Source organism: Squalius cephalus, assembly GCF_949319135.1.
Source record: "Squalius cephalus genome assembly, chromosome: 11".
Lineage (NCBI taxonomy): Eukaryota > Metazoa > Chordata > Actinopteri > Cypriniformes > Leuciscidae > Squalius > Squalius cephalus.
In genome coordinates, this window is record NC_137132.1 from 17,624,841 (window position 1) to 17,645,349 (window position 20,509).

Here is a 20,509-nt window from a genome sequence, read left to right on the forward strand (position 1 = left end):
TGTGACAGCGCCACCTAGCCAATTCAACTCCAACAGATGAGACCTGATTAAAACTTCAAACAAACAGATGCAAAGACTAGACCGGAAATGATTCATTTTTTTATTATCGTTACACCTATTTTTAACGCAAGAGCGGATGCAGCCATTTTAAACTTAAATGTGTGAGGCTATCGGGTGTCAGCAGCCTCCAGTTATTATTTAGATGGGCAAAAACAGTTTATTGTGCTGCTGGATGTTGTAAAATTGTTTTTGTTTTCAAATTATTTTAATTATTAACAGTAATAAACAAACTAGTTTGTAGCGCAATTATTTTACCGTTTACTGCACTTTGTAAAGTGTGCCAAACATCAGCCACGCTAAGGCTAATGAAGTCTTGCACATACACAGAAAAGTCTCTTTCCAAGAAAACTGAATTTAAAACCAGAATATAGGGGCTCATATATTGAAAAGCTTTGGTTGTCGGTTATGGAAAAAAAACCTAAATGATCATATCTGATATGAATAACTAATCAGTAATTACACATTTGAACATCATGAACCATTTGACATGGAAACAGTTAATGAATGAATTTGTAAGTAAATTAATTTGATTCAAGTTTTCTGCTGACTGATTCAGTGAGGATTTGTCATTCTGAAAAAGCAACGTGTACGTTTCTAAGTCTTTTATGAGCTGTGAATCATTCAAACAGTCATTTGTTTGTGAATCTGACTACATCGTTCTTGCGTATGTGTTTGAGTCTTTATGTTTGCTTTTGCGTGAAGCTTGTGAGGATAATTCTTGTCATTATTTTAGAGTCTTTTTTAATCTTATTATATTCAATTAAAACTACAATTTCACATTCACTGTTGTTGTGTCCGATCCCAACAGTGAGACTATAATATACCGTGCTCTAAGTGCAAGCTGAGAGAAAAAGACAGGAAACTTGAGTCACATGCTTTGTCACACCATGAATGAAATCTGTCTTCAGCTGTCACACGTACACACTTTAAAAACAGGCAGTGAGAATAAAACGTCATCAGCTACAAGGCTAATTAGGTTTGCAGATTGACTGAGTAATGTTAGATTCGCTCACTGACTGTACGTGTGAGTAGATTAACCCGGGAGTAGGAAGGTGAATTTGGACACCTTACAGGCTGCTTCAAAGAGGTGAACAGAGCACACTCCAACACAGAGAAACTCTGCTGACCCTCTGGAGTCATCCGACACTTGGTCATGAGATATTTGAACTTTTATGACCTTTGAGAGTGTGCTGCGTACATCTAAGAGATTTCTGCATTTCTAAACATCTTACCGTCCGTCACACTGCGTGAAAGTCAGGTCCATGTTATGGCGTGTGAGGAAAGTGCTGCTGTCCAGTGGGAATTCAACGCTGGAAGGGTGAGGAATGGGCTCGCACAGCAATGTCAGGAAGCTGCCAGCAGGGAACAAGTTCTTGTCATCACCGCTGAACGTCTGCATGTGTCCTGTGCAATGAAGGACCTGGAGAAGACATGAAAAAAATGATATTTAAAAAGAATTTGAAATGATAAACTTAGTCCAATCTGCACTTTGGATTAATAAAGCAAGAATGCATCAAATTGATAAAAAGTGACAGTAAAGGCATTTCAAATATTAATCAGTATAACATCTGACATGAACATTCCTCGCCACTAAAGCCTTTCATGCTGCCATTATCCTCTGAGGTTCAGAGGAATTGCCATCACAGGAATAAATTACATTTTAAAATATATCATATAAAAAAGTTATTTTAAATAGTAATTTTATTTTACAATATTCCTGTATTTTTGTTCAAATAAATGCAGCCTTGGTGAGCATAAGGGATTGCTTTCAAAAACGTATATATTCTGAGTTCAGAAAGTTTAGAACTGTATGTTCATTTCTCAACAAAATACAGATGCCAAATATGAAAAACACAATATTGTGTAACATGACGTGCGAAACAAGCTGGACTAGTGCCTTCTGTCTTGGCACTGAATGTAGTTGGACCTCTGCCTTCTGTGTATTTGTGTCCTGTTTTATGCACTCATGGGACCTCAACAAAGAGCCAAGCTGATGTGAAACTGTAATTCTGATACAGCCCTGCATACCACAGAGCAATCTACACGCGCTAAAGATAAGCTAACAGGTGCTGCGTATGAAAATAGCAAAAGGAAGTCCAACACCAATATTGATTAAACCATGTCACGCCATCAAAATTTATATAAAACAAAACTGGTGCACATGAACACACACTGTACATTTGCTATTTTGTGAGTATGGATGAAGCTTGGGTCATTTACAGACCCCTTCTTCCTACAGTTTCCTGTCTTAACACATTAAAAAGTGTGTCCATGGATTAAAAAAACCACCCTTCTTTAACAATATTTACAGTTTGTGTACCTTCCAGTTTGCAGACTTGATATTAACTGTTCTTCCCGTGTGGGTGAGTGTGCTCTTCATCCGAAGGAAAAAATTATGTTCAACCGCCTTCTCTGTCTTTTTCTTTGAAACACCTGAGGATGAAAAATTCTCCTGGTCAGTCCCAAACATGTTCAGTAACACTCATAAAATAATTCAATAAACAGTAGGTCACTGCATAGCAGCTAAAATCCAGCCAAAAATATCCTTTGGGCAAGAAATCTTTTATTACCTGATCTTGTGGTGAGGATCTCTCGCAATTCTTCTTGGTCACAGGGATGAACAAACTCATACACACTCTGTCCAAGAAGCTCCAGCTGTACAACACCACATCAAAATAATCAGGAATTTAAAATGCCTTCAAAACAATACCATGACACTAGAGACATGATTTAAAACAAAAAGAGAAAACATTTACATTTATGTATTTTGCAGATTAATTTATCCAAAATAATGTCAACTTTTTTGCACTTTAATTTTATTCCATTTACTTTTTTTTTTTTTTCTTCATTTTTTCCATTTACTTTAATTATTGTTTGGAATATGCATTTGACTGACTCCCAGAAATGAATCAATAGAACATGTTTCAACTTAGGTGAACTCTATAATTGCAATTCAAAGAGTTAATGTAGGTCATCTGTATAAGATTTCATGTCCTTTCCATCAAGTCACCTAATACTATCATTCTTTAAATGCCTTCACTGTAACAAAATTATTTAGACAACTAAAAATATAGTTAAGAGATTAAATATTACTATATCTTATAATAATATAACATTACATTACATTATAAACTCCTTCAGTGTCATGTCTGTTGGATTTCAGCACTAATCAATCTCTTTTATCATTGCATTACTCAATACTATCCTAGATAAAAACAAAAACTCAAGAGCTCAAAAGCACACTAAACTGCATGTGTTCCCTCAGGAATGGATCTATTCTAAGGGTCTGGTCACACACGTAACCTGAACATTAAGCCTCGCGCCACAGGGGAGGAATCCAAAGTGACACTATTCTTGAGCCATGTGTTACTCTACTACATGTTTGAATGCTCCACATTGTGAAATTCACACTGAGGTTTTTATGCAGTAATTCAATATGTAGGGACGACACTCACCTGTGTTATGCCGATGTATTTGCTGACACTCTCTGAGAGGAAGATCATGTCCCCTTCCTCGGTCATCACCAGAATAAAGCCAGCCAGTGCCTGCTGATAAAAGCCATCAGTGGGATTCTCCGTTTCCTCCTCCTTTTTTTCTGTCGGCCCTGCTGGATGCGACAAGAACCAAATATTAGCACTAACATATATATGCCAAAGGAAAAGTATATGAACATGCTCCAACACAAACTAAATACACTAAAGTTTTTTCCCCCCATAATGTAATTAACACTTTTATTCTGCAAGGATGCATTAAATGGATCAACAGTGACAGTAAAGACAGTTATAATGTTACAAAAGATTTCAATTTCAAATAAATAATGTTATTTTCTGAACATTGCATCACCGTTTTCAAAAAAAAATTAAGTAGCACAACTGTTGCTTTTCGCTTGTGCAAGTTTTGGAGGAAGTTTTTCTACCATCAACAACCCCCAGCATTATTATATTTAGATGCACTTATTACTGACATTTAACATTGTTTTCCCCCTGCTGTCAAACTATTAAAACAGAACCGAGACCCATTTTGGGGTTTTGAGCAACCAATTGAGGACCACTGCTACACATCATACAATTTCCTACTTGATTTCAGCAGAACCCACCGGATTGGATCAAGCGGTTCATGCGCAGATAGCTGAGCGCCACCCTCATGATGGCAGCTTTGTCCAGGTGGGAGGCGATACGTCGTGGAAGGGGTAGCGAGTGTGCCAGCTCGTAAAACACCTCAGTCTCCTGGCTCCTCCTACAGCGCGCCGCGTCACGAGAACGCACCTTCCGCTGCTCCAAACTGGGCCTAAAGAATGAAAAACAAGAAAAACAAACTTATTTAACATCCAAATTCAGAATATCCAATCCTTGTCAAGAAGCAAAATTTAGAAAAATAACGTTTTTGCAATGATATATCTTTGCGTAAAGCTTTTTAAATTTGTGGGAGTTTTCCTTCATCTAAAATTAGGACATCAAGCGAAAAAAAACAACAACATTGCGTCCATCTTACATCTTTGCTCTCTGTTGCTCCTAAAACAAAAATGTCCCAGTTGTAATTGGTGTGTTCTAGTGCTCCGTATATCCTAGTCTTGCCCAAAGAGAGTCCCAGATAAACTTTTTAAAATGAAGGGGGGAAAAGCCCTCGCTCTGTGCCTTTCACTCCCGTTCCCCTCCTCCACATGCTTTAAGTATGTAGAAGAACTCGTTCAGAAGGTCGTTTATGACATCCCTCCCCCTGGCTTCCTATCTGACAGAGGCCCTCCCAGCCCCCCTCTGTCTGTGACCTCCTTTGTGCTCTGAACAGGACTGAACTCTGCCATTACAAAATGACAGTTGCCAAACTCTCAGCAGACTTTATGAACATAAAGAACATAATTAAAGCACAACTATCAGCACCAATTTATTGTGTTATTGTAATTCATGTAATTTTTTAGGTAAAACTGAGTAAAAAAATAAATAAAAAAATTCAGGATTCTTTGATGACTATCAATTTAATGCATCCTTGCTGATTAAGTTAAGACTCCAAACTTTGATAATGACTTTTTTGGGGGGGCATAGTCCAGCACTGTGTTCCTTTATATATAGGCTACAGCACTGGATTAACCTTTCTGCTGCCAGAACATAATTAGCAAGCCTACCGCCATTGATTTATTGCACTATTGTATTTCATGGTGCAGTAAACAGGACAGAAATGTGCACAGCATGTCTGCCCAATCTGGGCTTCAGCCACACGGTTTCATTTGGCACGTAGTCTGTGGTCAGTCAAGTCAGACTCTGTGCACTTTGGTAAAGAAAAACATTCCTCTCCCAAATCATACTCGAAAGACGCGTAGAGTACTAAAATACATCAACACCCAGGAATAAGTCTGTATAATGACTCTCAGTCAGAATTGTCAAAGCTGGAAACTTTCCATAGGAATATATGGGAATTAACGGGAATAAACTGGAACTTTGCAAAATTGCAGGTTAACCAATAACCTGGAACTTAAATGTAGTTGAAAAAAAAACCCATCTTGCGGCATATTCTTGGTTAACACAACCAGATTTAATTCAAATTCAGTTGAATTTCTATGCTGCACATTTCTCTATCACATGCACACAACATACAGCAGGGCTAATGCGGCCACACCCCCTGCATGCACTGTGCATTCCTCGATCACATGCACAGATCATTTCTAAAACCCTGGGGCATCATTTATACAATGTGCATATACATAGATTTGAACATAGAGTGTGTATGCTAAAATCCATTGCAACGTTCGTATTTATAAAAAAAAGTCTTTGATGTGGGAAAAGTGCTTAGTGCCACGTCAGGGTCAGAGGGTCTAAGCAGGCGTACACACGTTTCCTTATGGCAGAGAGTCGGAGTATGGCAGGTATTTGGAGATGTAAGCAATTCTTACTGCTCGCCATTCTCAAGTAAAGGATTTTAACGTTGACTGGTGCTCAATTTCAAGATAATTTGCGACTTAGCCTATACATTTCACATTTGGAAGAGCGACGATTTTTTGTGTGCGTACGTTTGTTCTCTGAATCACATGTACACACATTAGAGAAATGATCGTAAGATCAAATGTAGGATGGTTTCTACATAACATTTTATAAATGAGGTCCCTGGTCCCTTTGGAATCACAGGACATTTGACATTTGATTTTTTGAATATTTCCAAAATTCCCAAGCTTAGCCTAACTTCCCTGAAGCTTAAGTTTCCAGAAACGTAAAGCCCCTTTGCAACTAGGGGTGCACCGATATAAAAATTTTGGTCGATACCGATAACCGATAATTCTTTATATTTGAAAGCCGATAACAGATATAGCCTATCGGCCGATAAATCTAAATCCACATTTTTTATTTCATTTTTGAGAGCCTGATTACAAAAACAAGTCTCACCATCAAAAGCCATGTCCCAAGCACACAATTATAATGTAATCATAATTTTATGTAGCCTATATGACACTTGCGGTGCACATGTTGCACTTAAGTGTATTTTCCCATTTGAAGTGATTTAAATTATATTTCAAGCTATTTAAAACCATCATGGCAACCAGTGAGCATCTGAAGTGTCTCAACTGAAGGAAATAATCCATTATTTATCGGCTTTTAATATATTGGGTAAATTTTCTAATCGGGACAATTAAAAATGAATATCAGCGGATACCAATATGGTGGCCTATCTGGCATCGCTATTTGCAATTGCAACCCTAGTCATGATAAACATAAACCGTCATGTATCACCGTCCAGGATCAAAACGACTATTTGCAACCATATGACTAATAAAATAATGGGGCATAAAACCAACCAAATAAAAAAAATATTATTGCAATCTCAATTCAAAGACCCACACAATCTTATTCCTAAATGTCAACAATTCGGCTACATCTATCTTTAAGAGAGCAATTATCATTTATAGGTATGGAACGGTTTCACAAACCATATTTTCAAACACACACACAGTATCTTTATTTCTGTATCACAGAAGCACTGGGATATCAGTTATAGTTAGTTCGGATATAAACACTGATGCCTAGAGTAGCGATCAAAATAGAGTAAATCACCTTTTGAATTGAATTTTTTTTTGAAAAAAAAAACCATTATTCTCAATTTATCCAGAATCATGCAGCTCTAAACCATACAAACATAGCGATCGCGGTTTATGAAAAAGGAGCACTGAAGAACAGATTTGGTGATAATCATCTCACAGAAATATTATTCTAACTTCAAAACATAAAACATTCAAATAGGCTATAGAGTAAAGCAGAACAAGCAATGGAAAACTGCCAATGCTAGCATGTTGTTTTAAGCATCCACACACATTTAACAAGCTTTTAACAAACATTTTGCAAGTCTTTAGTTCACCAATAAAACAGGATTTTATTGTAACCAGCAATAATCTGAACATAAAACACTGAAAGTCAAATAAAGTAATAAAACACCTTTTTGTTCTTTGTGGGATAAAAAAAACTGATTACTTTGATGATCCTTGTATAAAACATAAATCTTATCAAGATGAAACTCAGTCAACATACATTAGGTCAGAACAAAAAGCTAAATATCTGAGACAAGCTGAAGCAAGGCCCAGCATCAAATTTCAAGCCCCAGGCGAGCACATCTGATTCCACAAGAATCCGCTCTCAGCCGGTGGTCACTGTGGGAGAAACTCGTACAGAATGACCATTCCAAACACCTTCATCAACCCCTTCTAAAAATAACCCACAGAAAGAGCTCACCCATCACATTCATGACAACACTGGAGATTTGTTCTGTGGGACAGTTTAAAAAAAAAGAAAGAAAACTGTGCATTACTCTTTTGGGCGTTGCATGTTCTGGGAATGCATTAGTAGGATAAACTGGTTGTCCTGCACATTGCTAATCCAATCTGTGAGTAATAAGATCTAGAGAGCGAATTATATTTAAAGTCCTTAAATCCTTCCGAGATAAACCTAATCATAACAACGAACAGTTTTAAGTCGACTATCTGAATGCTAAGTGCAAACAAATCTTCAGAAAATCTCAAAGAATATCTACTTCATATTGTAGGCCTACATTATTGTTGAGAATGTGATGTCTAATCTTTGTTAAACAAGTGTTTTATGCTCACCAAGGCTACATTTAGTTGATCAAAAACAGTGAAAACAGTAATATTGTGAAATATGCTGATTTGGTGCTAGAGAAAATTCTTATTAATTATCAATGTTGAAACTGTTAAAAAAAAAAAAAAAGAATTTTGATGAATAGAAAGTTTAAAAGAACCGCATTTATTTGAAATAGAAATCTTTCGTGACATTATAAATGTCTTTACTGATACTTTTGATCATTTAATGCATCCTTGCTTGATTAGCATTCATTCCTTTCAAAACTGACCCCCAAACTTTGATAATGATTGTAAAAGCAGTGCACACAGTCTTGTGCCAAAGCTCCAATAAACAAATGCAGGAACACTGTGTCCTTCAGCCACGTCACAACAGTTAAGCCCATCCCTTCTGCTGTTTGGATGGCTAGGGATTACAGCGAGTGTTATTATGTATTCTGGTAAAATATCAACACCGCATATCAGCGTAGGGGGACTGGAAGTGCAACCCATCCCATCCCGTTCAAAGGAACTCCTCTGAACCTCACAGGATAACGGCAGCATGACAGGCTGCCATTAGTCGGGAGGAATGTTCATATCAGATGTTATACTGATTGATATGAAACTGGTGGTACATCAGGGTATGAATATGAAGCTGTATGACCTGTGACATTTACACTACACAACATTCCCTATAACTATTTCTACACTGACCTACACTACAGGTCAACCTTACTGATCCTTGCAAAGCATCAAAATCAATGTACATTTTTTTCTTTGTAAACTAAATGCAGTAGATTTACTTAATTGTAAACAGAAATCTAGATGAACATCTCTTTTTACACTAACGTTCAAATGTTTGAGGTCTGTAAGATTTTTAATGTTATTAAAGTTTCTTATGTGCACCAAGACTGCATTAATTTGATCAAAATGTATGGTAAAATAGTAATAATGTGTAATATTATTACAATTAAAAAGAACTTTTCTATTCAAATATTATTTATAATGTAATTTACTTCTGTGATTTACAACAGTCTTCAGTGTCACATGATCCTTTAGAAATCATTCTAACATGCTGATTTGGTAATCAAGAAACATATGATTATCAATGTTGAAACAGTTGTGCTACCTAATATTTCTGAGGAAACCATGATTAAAAAAAAAAAAAAAACGATTCTTTGATGAATAGGAAGTTTACCATAACAGCATTTATTTTAACATAAAATAAAAATCCTTGCAAAGCAACAATATCAATGTTTCCATATGAGAAATGTTCTTGAGAGTCTGTTTTCTCATATTGGTTGCTTCAGGAACACAGTGTTCTCTTTGCAAACTCTTAGTGGATACAGTAAATTTGCAGCAGATATTCTTTATTGTCACTTGTCAACGCAGTGGTTCAAGTCAGTTTGTCAGACAAGAGCCATGGGATGTTTTTTTTCCTAATAAGATTGCTTCTGTAAGACTCTTTGGACTCGTTCCAACTGCAGTTCCCTGTACTGACTGAGCGAGAGGTTCAGCTAAGTTCGTTTGAACGGTGATGGGAGGGGGAGACTATGAGAGCTATGCCAAGAGCAAGGTTGAACACAGGCTGTAAGACAACGGAGAACAAAATGTACTCAGGACTATTTACTTCATTCTGAAAGTGTTTGCATCATTTCCTTCAGATGTGTAGGTTGTTGACAGAAATAAGTTTGGGAAGTCTTGCTGTGTACTCCTTTTTAAATAGCATTTTGATCATACCTTTTTGAAATATTATGTAGCTTCATAACTTACTTTACATTAAGTGTCTTTTTACTACTATGTACTAACATTTTAATTGATACAATGCCTGAATGTAATTACATCTGTAATTAACATCTGAACACAATAAGTACATTGTACAAAACAATAAATGTATTTTCGATTCAAGTACATAACACATAATTAAACACATATCCTATTAGCCTACAATATATTACTAAAATTGTTTAGAGAAGACATTATGCTCAGCTAATGTAAGATTAAAGTTAGTTATGTTAGTTTTAATCAAATATATTAAGCTACAATGTCAAATACTTTTACTAAGGAACTTACAGTCTTTTGCATAAAAGAGGAACAACAGAAGTTGATGTTTTGGCACAGACAAAACTTCCATTTTTAGCCCATCTGATGAGAGATACATTTATTTTTGATGGATTTCTAAGCATTATTTCACTAACCTTATATACATATAAGGTAAATTCATGCAATTTGGTCACTCTTTGACAGTCAAATAATTGACACAATTTACCTGAAGTCACCCTTTATGTATCCTTACACCACCAAAAGAGCTCATAGATTTCTTAATGAAACATCAACCATTATAAACAAACTTATGAGTGATATGAGCTTATGATGATATGGATTGTGCATGATTGTAGTATCCTAGAACAAAGGTGTAGCGCCATTAAAGGTCCCATATTGTACACCTTTCTGACGTTTTATTTTAGGTTTTAATGTCCTTAAGAATATAAATTTGTGGTATAAGTAAAGTTACCAAAAAACATCTCAATATATTTATATTTATATATATATATATATATATATAATTTTTTTTATAAAAGCCAGGACATTTCATTCTTGACAATATGGGACCTTTAAATGACTTTATCATTCTTATGACTGAGTAAACACACCCCATGAACATTGCCTTCACTTCAAGCAGTTTTATTGACCATGTGGTCCTAAAGACCACTAAGGTCATGTTATATTGTCTGAAGACATTACTAAAACACTGCTGGAACAAAAACAAAAAAAATCAATTTAAGAGTTCAATGCCTCTAGTTTATTATTATAAATGGTATATTTGGTATCTGTATACAATAAAATCGATAGCCTATTGTCTTTACAAATATGATAAAAACAAAACAAATCAAGAGCAAAACCCACTCAAAAGCTCACATCAAGATAGATATGAAAATTATAAAACGGATCTATTTCTATGAACTAACACCAGTGCCAATAAATATCAATGACCGACTGCACGCTGAAGAGGCCATGCATGCATCCATCGACTGGAGGAACCCATTTCCCCTTTTATCCCTTATTATTAAATCCAAACGTCAAACCTTCTATGAAGGCTTTTGGAAGACAAACGCCTTACCCTTTCATCGCAGAGTTCACCATCTCTCAAATGAAATCACTGCAAATCCGAATTTTGAGTTCTGTATCTGTAAAGCTTGAACGGACGGCAGCCGTCGTCTCGTCTGCTGCTTGTTGTTTATCTGTTCTTCTGAAGAGGCTCGACTAGTACTAATCTTTGAAAAAGAGCTGCGTGTCAAAATAAAAGTCACGGCGGGCACGAGCAATCATAACAAACAAAATTATCGTCGAATGGGTCTGATATGAACATTGGTAAAATAGGCCTGGTTTCACAGACCGGGCATAGATTAAAACAGGATTAAGCCTTTAATTAGGACATTTAAGTAGCTTTTATAAAAAAGTGCCTTAGAAAAAAATACTATTTATGTGCATCTTGAGACAAAACAATGGCACTGACATATTTTAAGATATGTCAATGTCACTGAAATTGCTTTCGATTAAAAGAGCTCAAACATGCATTTTTGTCTGGGACTAGGCTTGTCTTTGAAACCAGGGGAGTTTTAACTCATTTTTACTGCAGAGGTATTTTTGACATTTGTGGACAATAATACACACAAACCCCTCTTAACTATCTTCATTAATCCAGATCTATCATATATTATTGAATAATGTATACTATATACTGAATATATAGTACCGGTCAAATGTTTGGAAACATTACTATTTTAAATGTTTTTTAAAGTAGTCTCTTACACTCATCAAGCCTACATTTATTTGATAATATTTTGTGAAATATTATTACAGTTTTAAATAATGTTTTTTCTATTTTAATATACTTTAAAATATAATTTATTTCTGTGATGAATTTTCATCAGCATCATTACTCCAATCTTCATTGTCACATGATCCTTCAGAATTCATTCTTATGCTGATTTATTATCAATGTTGGAAACAGTTGTGCTGCTTAATATTTCTTTTATAACCTGTGATACTTTTTTCAGGATTCTTTGATGAATAAAAAGTAAAAAAGAACAGCATTTATTTAAAATAGAAATCTACCGTTCAAAAGTATGAGGTCAGTCATTTTTTTATTTCTCTTCTAAAATAAATGAATACCTTTATTCAGCAAGGATGTGTTAAATTGATAAAAAAGTGATAGTAAAGATTTAAGTTGTTAGAAAAGATTTCTATTTTGAATAAATGCTGTTCTTTTTAACTTTTAATTCATCAATGAATCCTGAAAAAAGTAACACAGGTTCCAAAAAAATATCAAGCAGCAGAACTGTTTCCAACATTGATAATAAATCAGCATATTAGAATGATTTCTATATATATATTCACTGTAGTTTTTCAGTGAAAAAGCTGAAAAACTACTTTCTCCTTTATTTCCTTTCGAATTGTACACAAACAATATCCGGGTCACAGGAGGCGAATTTCCGCGCCTTTTCGCAGTGGAGATGGATGAGAGAGCAAAACAACCTGCAATATTTCAACTACATTATCACATTATGGACTAATTCAATCTTTAATACTCATACTTCAAATGCAGACTGTTTGCTGACACAAGGTAACATCGAAGAATGTTGCTCCCGTCTGACGTCGCCAGACTTGTGCTGGGTAAGTTCACACTGTTTTGTTGTGTCCCTCTCAAGGAGAAGCTAGCGAGCTAATACCCTGTTTCTAATTATAGTGTGTATAATTATGTGGTTTGTCTCCAATGCTGCGGTGTTGTTGTAAATATTTAGACCATTATGAAATAGAGACACTTGTGTCATATCACTGTGCCGTTCTTTGTGATGTGTCAAATTGCTGAGATGATCGATGACCGTAATGGCTAATTCAGTCTTACCATTCGCAAATGAAGATATTTATTTATCTGTGAAATGATTTATAATTCTCTATTAACTTTAGGCTACCTGCAGCAAGAAGGGCTCACTGCCACAAGTCGATCCTTCATCTATGAAAGTCCAAACCTGAAGGAATATGCCGAGCACAGCTCAGAGGATGGGATCATCCCTGCCTGTGTGTTTGTATGTGTCAAGTTCATGATTAATAACAAGGTCCTAAAATCACTGCATTACTGGAGTCTGTTAAGAAGACATGTTTACTAGATGATGATAAATTATATGTTTGTTTGTTACTCTTTTTCAGTCTCTATTTGGAAAAAACCTGATCACGATTTTAAATGAATATGTTGCCGTTAAAGCAAAAGGTGAGTTCCCACGAAAGAAAATGAAACGTTTTGGGATACACAGTGAATCTGTTTCCATTATAACATGCTTGTGTCATTTCTTCTGCAGAAACAATTCAAGAAAATGAAATCCCTGTAGTGATGACCTCATTATGGAAAAAGCTTGACTTCACACTCAACCAAATCAAGTGAATGAATATTTGTTTATGCTGTTACATTGGGTGTTTTCATTTTTTAAGCACGGGTCAGAATAAAGCGTCTTTATTAAAATCTTTCTGTGTTGTCCACAGGTCTCTGCAAAATTCTCCTGCCGTGCAACTGAATCAGCGATGTGAGTTTTGCTCTTTGTTTAAAAGAGAAATTGTATTTGTGATGAAATTAGTTATTGAAATTAGCCAAATACAATGCACATATAATACAAGTATAATGCATAGATACGGCATGATATAACATGTCCAGTGAAATAACACAAAATACAAGAAGTTTGGGGTCAGTAAGATCTTTTTTTAAATGTTTTTTTTTTTTTTAAAGTCTCTTATGTTCACTAAGGCTGCATTTATTTGATCAAAGATAAAGTATAAACTTTAAATGTACAGTTTAATGAAATACACAATGTAAAATAAAAAAATTTTAAACAATTTTTTTTTTTTTTTTTTGCCATGTGATGGCAAAGCTGACTTTTTTATGATAATTTTTTTAGTCTAAAGTTCAAAAGAATTTAAGCATTTATTTAAATGTATGTCATTACTGTCACTTGATCATTTTAATGTATTCTTTGCTGAATAAAAGTATTAGTTACTTTTACAAACCCCAAATTTTTGAAAGGTAGTGTACATCAGTGTTATTTCACTACCATCGATAATAAAGTATTATAGTTAAGATTTTAGTAATTTTGTAGTTATTTCAGTTAATTTTTCTTATATTTCAAGTAATCTTTTTTATGGTTTTAGTTTGAGTTAACAATAATAACCCTTGTGTAAAACATTTTTTTCTGTCATTAAGTGCGCACTCGGAATAGCATTCAAAACATGAGACGTCAACAGAGACCCTTATTGGTATCACAGTCTCCCATCTCTGGGCACCCCCCAGTGACTCCAGCCGGCCAATATGTCCCCGGCACTGTGTCCACCCCTCAAGGCTTGCTGGGACATTCTACCCCAATGTCTTACACTTCTCAGCATACCAGACTCTCTACTCTCTGCCTTAGTCAGCCAGGTGAGTCCTGAAAAACATGTTTAAACACACTGAGATTTGTAAGTACCCTCTTTACATTTTGCTATCTTGCATGTTTATAGGGGAGTCACCGTTGCAGATACTGGTCCCTGATAATAGACTGAATCCTGGACCTTTGTCTCCGGCCCGCAGAAAATGGTATGGTTAAAATGATGGCAACACCAGCAGGATGTTACAGTTTAGCTCTTTCTATCTTTTCCAGATCAGTCTGTAACAACAATAATTGATTTTAAAGTGTAATTCTGTTTTCTGCTGCAGTGACTCTCCGAGGCGGCGAGGAGGTGGTCAGTTGGGTGGCAGCGGGGCCAGCAGGGCCACAGTAGTGTCCAGCACTCTTATCATGGAAACTCAGAGTGAAGAGACTGTGACGGAGAACTTATCTGTGAGTTAGGCCCGATTCATCCCTCTGTTTGTTTTAAATGCTTTCAGTGAGTTTCTATATACTCCTGCATAACTGAAGATGATATTTTTCTTTTTTAACAGCAAATAGTTATAGAAAATGCCAGAGATAAAATTCTCAATGATAGATCCTTACAAGAAAAACTTGCTGAAAACATCAACAAGATCTTGGCAAGGTAAATTCTGGGCAAAAAAACGAGTTAAAATAATAAAGAAAAACTTTGAGATCTTAAATGTTGTAATATCACTCTTACAGCGATAATAGCCCTCAGACATCAAAAACTGCCTGCAGTGCTATGGAACAAGAGCAGTCGATCGATGAAATCCTGGGCCTCCAGGTGTGTGAATGCACATCTTTTACTCTTCATTTGTTGTTTGTGAGAATGTAATCTTGACAGCCATATCAAGACTTAACCTGCAAAATTATTTAAGGGGGAAATTCATATGACGGATGTTGCCATCCAAGACATACTGGCACAGACGGAGTCAGACCCGGCATTTCAGGCGCTCTTTGATCTCTTTGACTATGGTAGGTTTGAGCAATTGATCAAGCAGAACAACTAATTGTTATACAAGCTGAACTGATTTTTTATTTAAATAGGTTCCTTCTAATTATAACCTTTCATCTCTTTTATAGGGAAAAGTAATACGACTGAAGGCAGTGAACAGGCTGATGGGAGTTTCAGTACCAGTACAAGTGCACAGGAGAGTGATAAGACTGGGTTTGTAGACAGCGCCTCTGAAACGGGTAAGATGGGTCAGCTTTACATCATAAAGCAGCATTGACCATTTTAAAATACAGTAATATTGTGAAATTATTAAAATTTTAAATAACTGTTTTCTATTTTAATATATTTTGAAATACAATTTATTTCTGTGAAGCAAAGCTGAATTTTTAGCATCATTACTCGAGTCCTCAGTCTCACATGATCCTTCAGAAATCATTCTGAATCACTGATATGCTGATTTGGTGCTCAAAAAATGTCTAAATATTATCAATGAGGAAAATTGTTGTGCTGCTGAATATTTTTGTGGAAACCATGATACATATTTTAAAAATTCTTTGAATACTAGAAAGTTTAAAAGAACAGCATTTATTTGAAATAACATTACAAATGTATTTACTGTCACAGTTGATCAATTTAATGTACCCTTGCTGAATAAAAGTTATTCTTAAAAAAAGAAAAGAAATTACTGGCTCCAAGATTTTGAACGGTAGTGTATAAACTGTTAATTGTATTGTTCTTTTTTAATACAAGGTACTGGACAGGAGGATACCACATCAGGAGGAGAAAGTAGTGTACAAATCTTAAGCATCCAAAATACGTCAAAAAGTCAAAAGAAATCTTCCGGCCTTCGTAATGTGGCAAAGTCTTCTTCCACTGCTCCGCAGCCACGTATTATAACCAAACAAACAGCAGAAGGATCCACAAACTCCAAGACAGGGGAAGTCAGGGCTAGAGTTTTATCTGGCAATAAACAATCCAGAGGTGCCCCTTCAACTTCTCCAAAGTTGAACGATAAAGCGGATTCACGTCCACCTGACCAAATCGTATCAAGCTCCTCTTTCGCTGAAGAAGGAGTTGGCATGGAGATAGATGAACCAGAAAGTGAAACCTCTGAAAGAGTAAATGTTCAGAATCTGGAGAGCTCTCACACAACTGAAACAATCAATGAAAATGCAAGCAGTCAAATTCTTGTGTCAAATAAGACGCCACAAACCACACTCATTACTGAAATCTCAGATAATACATCTGTAAATGAGTCTGGGAGAGTAACAGGAATGACCATCGGACAGAATGTGGATATGGGAACCTCTTTATCCATTCAAAGTGAGGCTGTGACCTCACTTAACCCACCCCAACCTGACATGGACACATCCGCCAAAACAGCTTCTCTGTCCTCCTCAAATAAAACGCCTTTAACTCCTTCCTGCACACAAACTCAGCCCAGCACTATCAGGAACAATCTCCCTACAGCAGCTTCTTCATCTTCTGCCACTACGCCGATTACCTCCACGTGCGTTTCTGATGCCCAGGCCAAGGAGCCTGACCCCAGTAAAATTGTGTCTCTGAAAATCATCATCAGTGATGAGCAGGACGAACTCACTACTGATGCAGCTCTGAACCAGGCTGTTTCCAGCATCACCAGCGACCACATTCCCACCATCTTCCTGTCCTCCCCTGCCAAGACTTTGCCTGCAACCCCTACGGTCATAACACAAGATGAAACGGCTCAGGCTGTGAGCTGCTTGCAGGGGGCGGAGGGTGTTGGATCGTTTGGAACACCTATGAGGAGCATGCAGAGTAATGGACAGGCTCCACTGGCACGTCCCGCAGGCCAGGAAACCGGTTTCATTCAGCTTTTACAAGCCAACACAGCCTTTGGGTCTCCAGGTAGCTATTTTGTCGTAGCCGATCCGGCTGCTGCCGAGCAGCGGGCAAATGTCATGCTGCTTTCAAGTAATGTGCCACAAGGGACTCTTTCTTCATTGCAACATGTGGTAACGACGCCACCTCGCCAGAGGACTGTGGTGTCCATGGGACCAAATGTCTCTCAGACCTTTTCGCCTGGTGAGTGAAGAGTTAGTTTGATTATATAAGACACTTTATTCCTTTATTTGGGTTGTATGTTTAGTGTTTACGTTGAAGCACTCATTTGCAGACTTTTAGTCTTCTTCAGGATTAAGACTGCATCTTTAAAATTCCAACTGTATTTTTTAGGCTCCACAATCATTATATCCTCACCAGTTTCGCCCATGTTACAAAATGTAATGCTTCCAGTGTCTGTAATGGGGCAGAATACTGGAAAACTCTCAGTTCTTCCCAATCAGGTTAGTAACTTTGACGCTTACAAGCATTGTCAGATTTCCAACCCAATTATAGTTTTGTTCTATTTATAACCACTACCTTTTTATATACAGATAACTTTGCCATGTTCAGCCACTGTAAGGCAACCTGTAAACATTATTTCTCAACCTAAATTGGCACCCAAGGGAAACACTGACATGGGTAGGACATCTTTAATTTACAAATGTATTTTATTTTTATTTAATTATATTTTTATTACACAAATATGAACTGTTTTGTTTTAATCTTGAGGTTACAGTTTCTGTAATGCATTTTTGTGGTTATGCATCACTGTAATTCAGTGACATGATTTGATTTACTGATTTTCAGGCAAAACTGGCACATCTGGGTCCGGTCAAGTTTCAAAAGTACTTCCCCAGACGTCTGAGCAACAAATGTGTGTGAGTGGAACAAGTCCCAGCCATCGGCGAATACTTTGCTTTGACGTCACACCTGAAAACTGTGCAGTTGGGCAAAATTCCTTACAGACAAACACACCTGCGTCTTCTGCTGTTACATCCTCCCCAACTCAGCAGATTCAGAAAGAAATCACACCCACTGAACCGAAACAGCCTTTAGTTTCTGACAATTGTAAAAGAAGAATAGAAACGATTAGATTGCCAGAAGTACATCCCAATGCAGTTATAAAGAACTCTGAAAAAATCACTATATTTCATCAACAAAAAGAACGCCCAAAAAGTAGAGTAACTGAAAAGGGATTAAATCAAATCATTGTAAATACCAAGTCTTCCAACAAAGCTACAACTGAGCCAGAGTCTCACATTAGATCAGAATCACAGAAAAAATCACAAGCGTCACAGGAGGAGGATGGCGGAGTGGTTTCACAGAGTTCAAAATCATCTGCTCCCGGGCCAAAGCAGAAACCAATAGGCAACACAAAGGACAGCACACAAGAAGAATCTCGTGGAAGTAAGCTTTTAAAACCAGCAGAGAGTTCCTCAGAGAAAGCTTCCTTACAGGACTCTCCAGGCATCACTGCAAATAAAGAAAATGAGCTGGAGAGCTGCCATCATCAGACATCTGCACGCCCCGCTGAGGATCTCGTATCTTCTACAGCAAAATCGCCGGCACCCGTATCGAGCTCTTCCAATAAAACTTTATGCAAGACGAGCCCGCTAACTAAACAAGCCGCTGAGATGCTGCAGGACATACAGGGCCAGGCTCCTGCGGACACTCCGCCGAAGAGGCCGGCAGCGAGAGGTCCAGATCTCCCTCTCCCAAGAACACCTGGACCAGGACGTGCACAGGAGGAGCAGACGGAGGGGTTGAGAACCCCGTCACGGCAAAGACTTAGGAGGGAGGGTGAAAGCACGCCGAGGCATCTCCCCCCTCCCGCCACACCTGATATCCCCTCCTGCAGTCCCGCCAGCGAGGCGGGGAGTGAGAACAGCATCAATATGGCCGCCCACACTCTCATGATCCTGTCACGCGCCGCCAGGACAGGAGGTCCTCTGAAAGACAGCTTGCGTCAAGAGGAGGCCAGTGCTGGGAAATCCGCCATCCCTAAAGCAAAGAAACGAAAGCAACTTGAAACAAGCCCTCTGGCAAAGAAAGAGCTCCAGCTTTCCAGCTCCTCAAGCAGTAAAAAGAAATCTAAGGTTAGTTGATATTGAATTGGCTGTTTGTGAAAAACCATCAAGATTGAACACGTCTCAACCTACCCAGCTGCCTAGATAGCTTTTTTAATATCAAAGCCATGCAGCAATAGTAGCGAAATTATGCTTTTTTGAAATAGCTTATTTATGCCTAATCTGAAGCAACATCACATATCCTACATTTTAAGGCAATTTCAAAATATGATGTGAGACACTTTGTGGCTATGTCCGCTACCTTGGATCAAATTTTTGTATTTTATTTTATTATATACATTATTATTATTATTATATAATTATATATTTTGCAATTATATGCTTGTTAGATATTTTATTACAGGTACTTTTATTTTACTAAATATTCATAGGGAATGTTTCTTATGTTATATTACAAAAAAAATAAAATAAATAAATAAATATATATATATATATATATATATATATATATATATATATATATATATATATATATATTTAATATATGTATATATATATGTAATTTCAAAAAGCATCTCAGACCAGTTGTTTCATTTGTATACCTATACCACTGAGTAAGTATGCATTCTGTGTAGACAATAATAGGCTGTAGACAGTGTGTCAGCTTACTGTAGCCCAGCCAATCAGAGAAGTCTGACTCATTTCTGTCTAATTCTGTACCTCAGCATTATGTTGGCATTGTCCGGCTGAATTCGAATTCCTTTTTCTTTTTCAGAAACAGAAGAAGCTGCTGGACTCCTTTCCCGATGACTTAGATGTGGACAAATTCCTGTCATCCCTGCACTATGACGAGTAACGACGCTGAGGACAAGCCATGCTGCTCGCCAGCATTTCAGGGACATAACAAGCCATGTGTGCTACTGAGAGTGATCTATTCAGCAGAGTTACCAATTCTAAATAGCTGCTTTGTTTTACATCCAGAATGTGAGATATTGTACATAATACACCATTATAGCCTAGTAATCATTTGAATACTTTAAAGATGTTTATATGCTGGCCCCGACTAATTCGGCACTCTTCAAAACAAAAAAGGAAATAATTTAAGACTAAACTGTAA

The 20,509-nt window shown here is 36.9% G+C and overlaps 2 protein-coding genes across 5 annotated transcripts in view; one reads left to right on the forward strand and one right to left on the reverse strand.

Annotated features, from left to right (window-relative positions):
- hif1al (hypoxia inducible factor 1 subunit alpha, like) overlaps positions 1–11,397 on the reverse strand; it is a 14,967-nt gene extending 3,570 nt beyond the window's left edge. The window contains exons 1-6 of one of the 4 annotated variants that reach the window (XM_079885479.1): positions 11,232–11,397; positions 4,157–4,347; positions 3,516–3,664; positions 2,631–2,715; positions 2,381–2,493; positions 1,293–1,480 (exon numbers count right to left, since the gene is read on the reverse strand). In XM_079885479.1, coding sequence (XP_079741605.1) covers positions 1,293–1,480; positions 2,381–2,493; positions 2,631–2,715; positions 3,516–3,664; positions 4,157–4,347; positions 11,232–11,254 — 749 coding nt within the window. In that variant the 5' untranslated portion in view covers positions 11,255–11,397. Of the gene's footprint in view, positions 1–1,292; positions 1,481–2,380; positions 2,494–2,630; positions 2,716–3,515; positions 3,668–4,156; positions 4,348–4,551; positions 4,758–11,231 lie in introns of those variants that run through there. The other 3 variants (XM_079885478.1, XM_079885481.1, XM_079885480.1) reach the window with 3 other exon arrangements.
- Positions 11,398–12,591: 1,194 nt separating this feature from the next.
- Positions 12,592–20,305, forward strand: npat (nuclear protein, ataxia-telangiectasia locus). The gene is made up of 17 exons (XM_079885404.1): positions 12,592–12,787; positions 13,082–13,200; positions 13,322–13,382; positions 13,471–13,549; positions 13,652–13,692; positions 14,364–14,576; positions 14,657–14,732; positions 14,853–14,976; positions 15,078–15,169; positions 15,250–15,331; positions 15,426–15,522; positions 15,631–15,741; positions 16,253–17,566; positions 17,717–17,826; positions 17,917–18,004; positions 18,173–19,461; positions 20,168–20,305. The coding sequence occupies exons 1-17, from the start codon at positions 12,751–12,753 to the stop codon at positions 20,246–20,248; spliced, it is 4,014 nt and encodes a 1,337-aa protein (XP_079741530.1). The 5' UTR covers positions 12,592–12,750; the 3' UTR covers positions 20,249–20,305.
- The last annotated feature ends 204 nt before the right edge of the window (positions 20,306–20,509 follow it).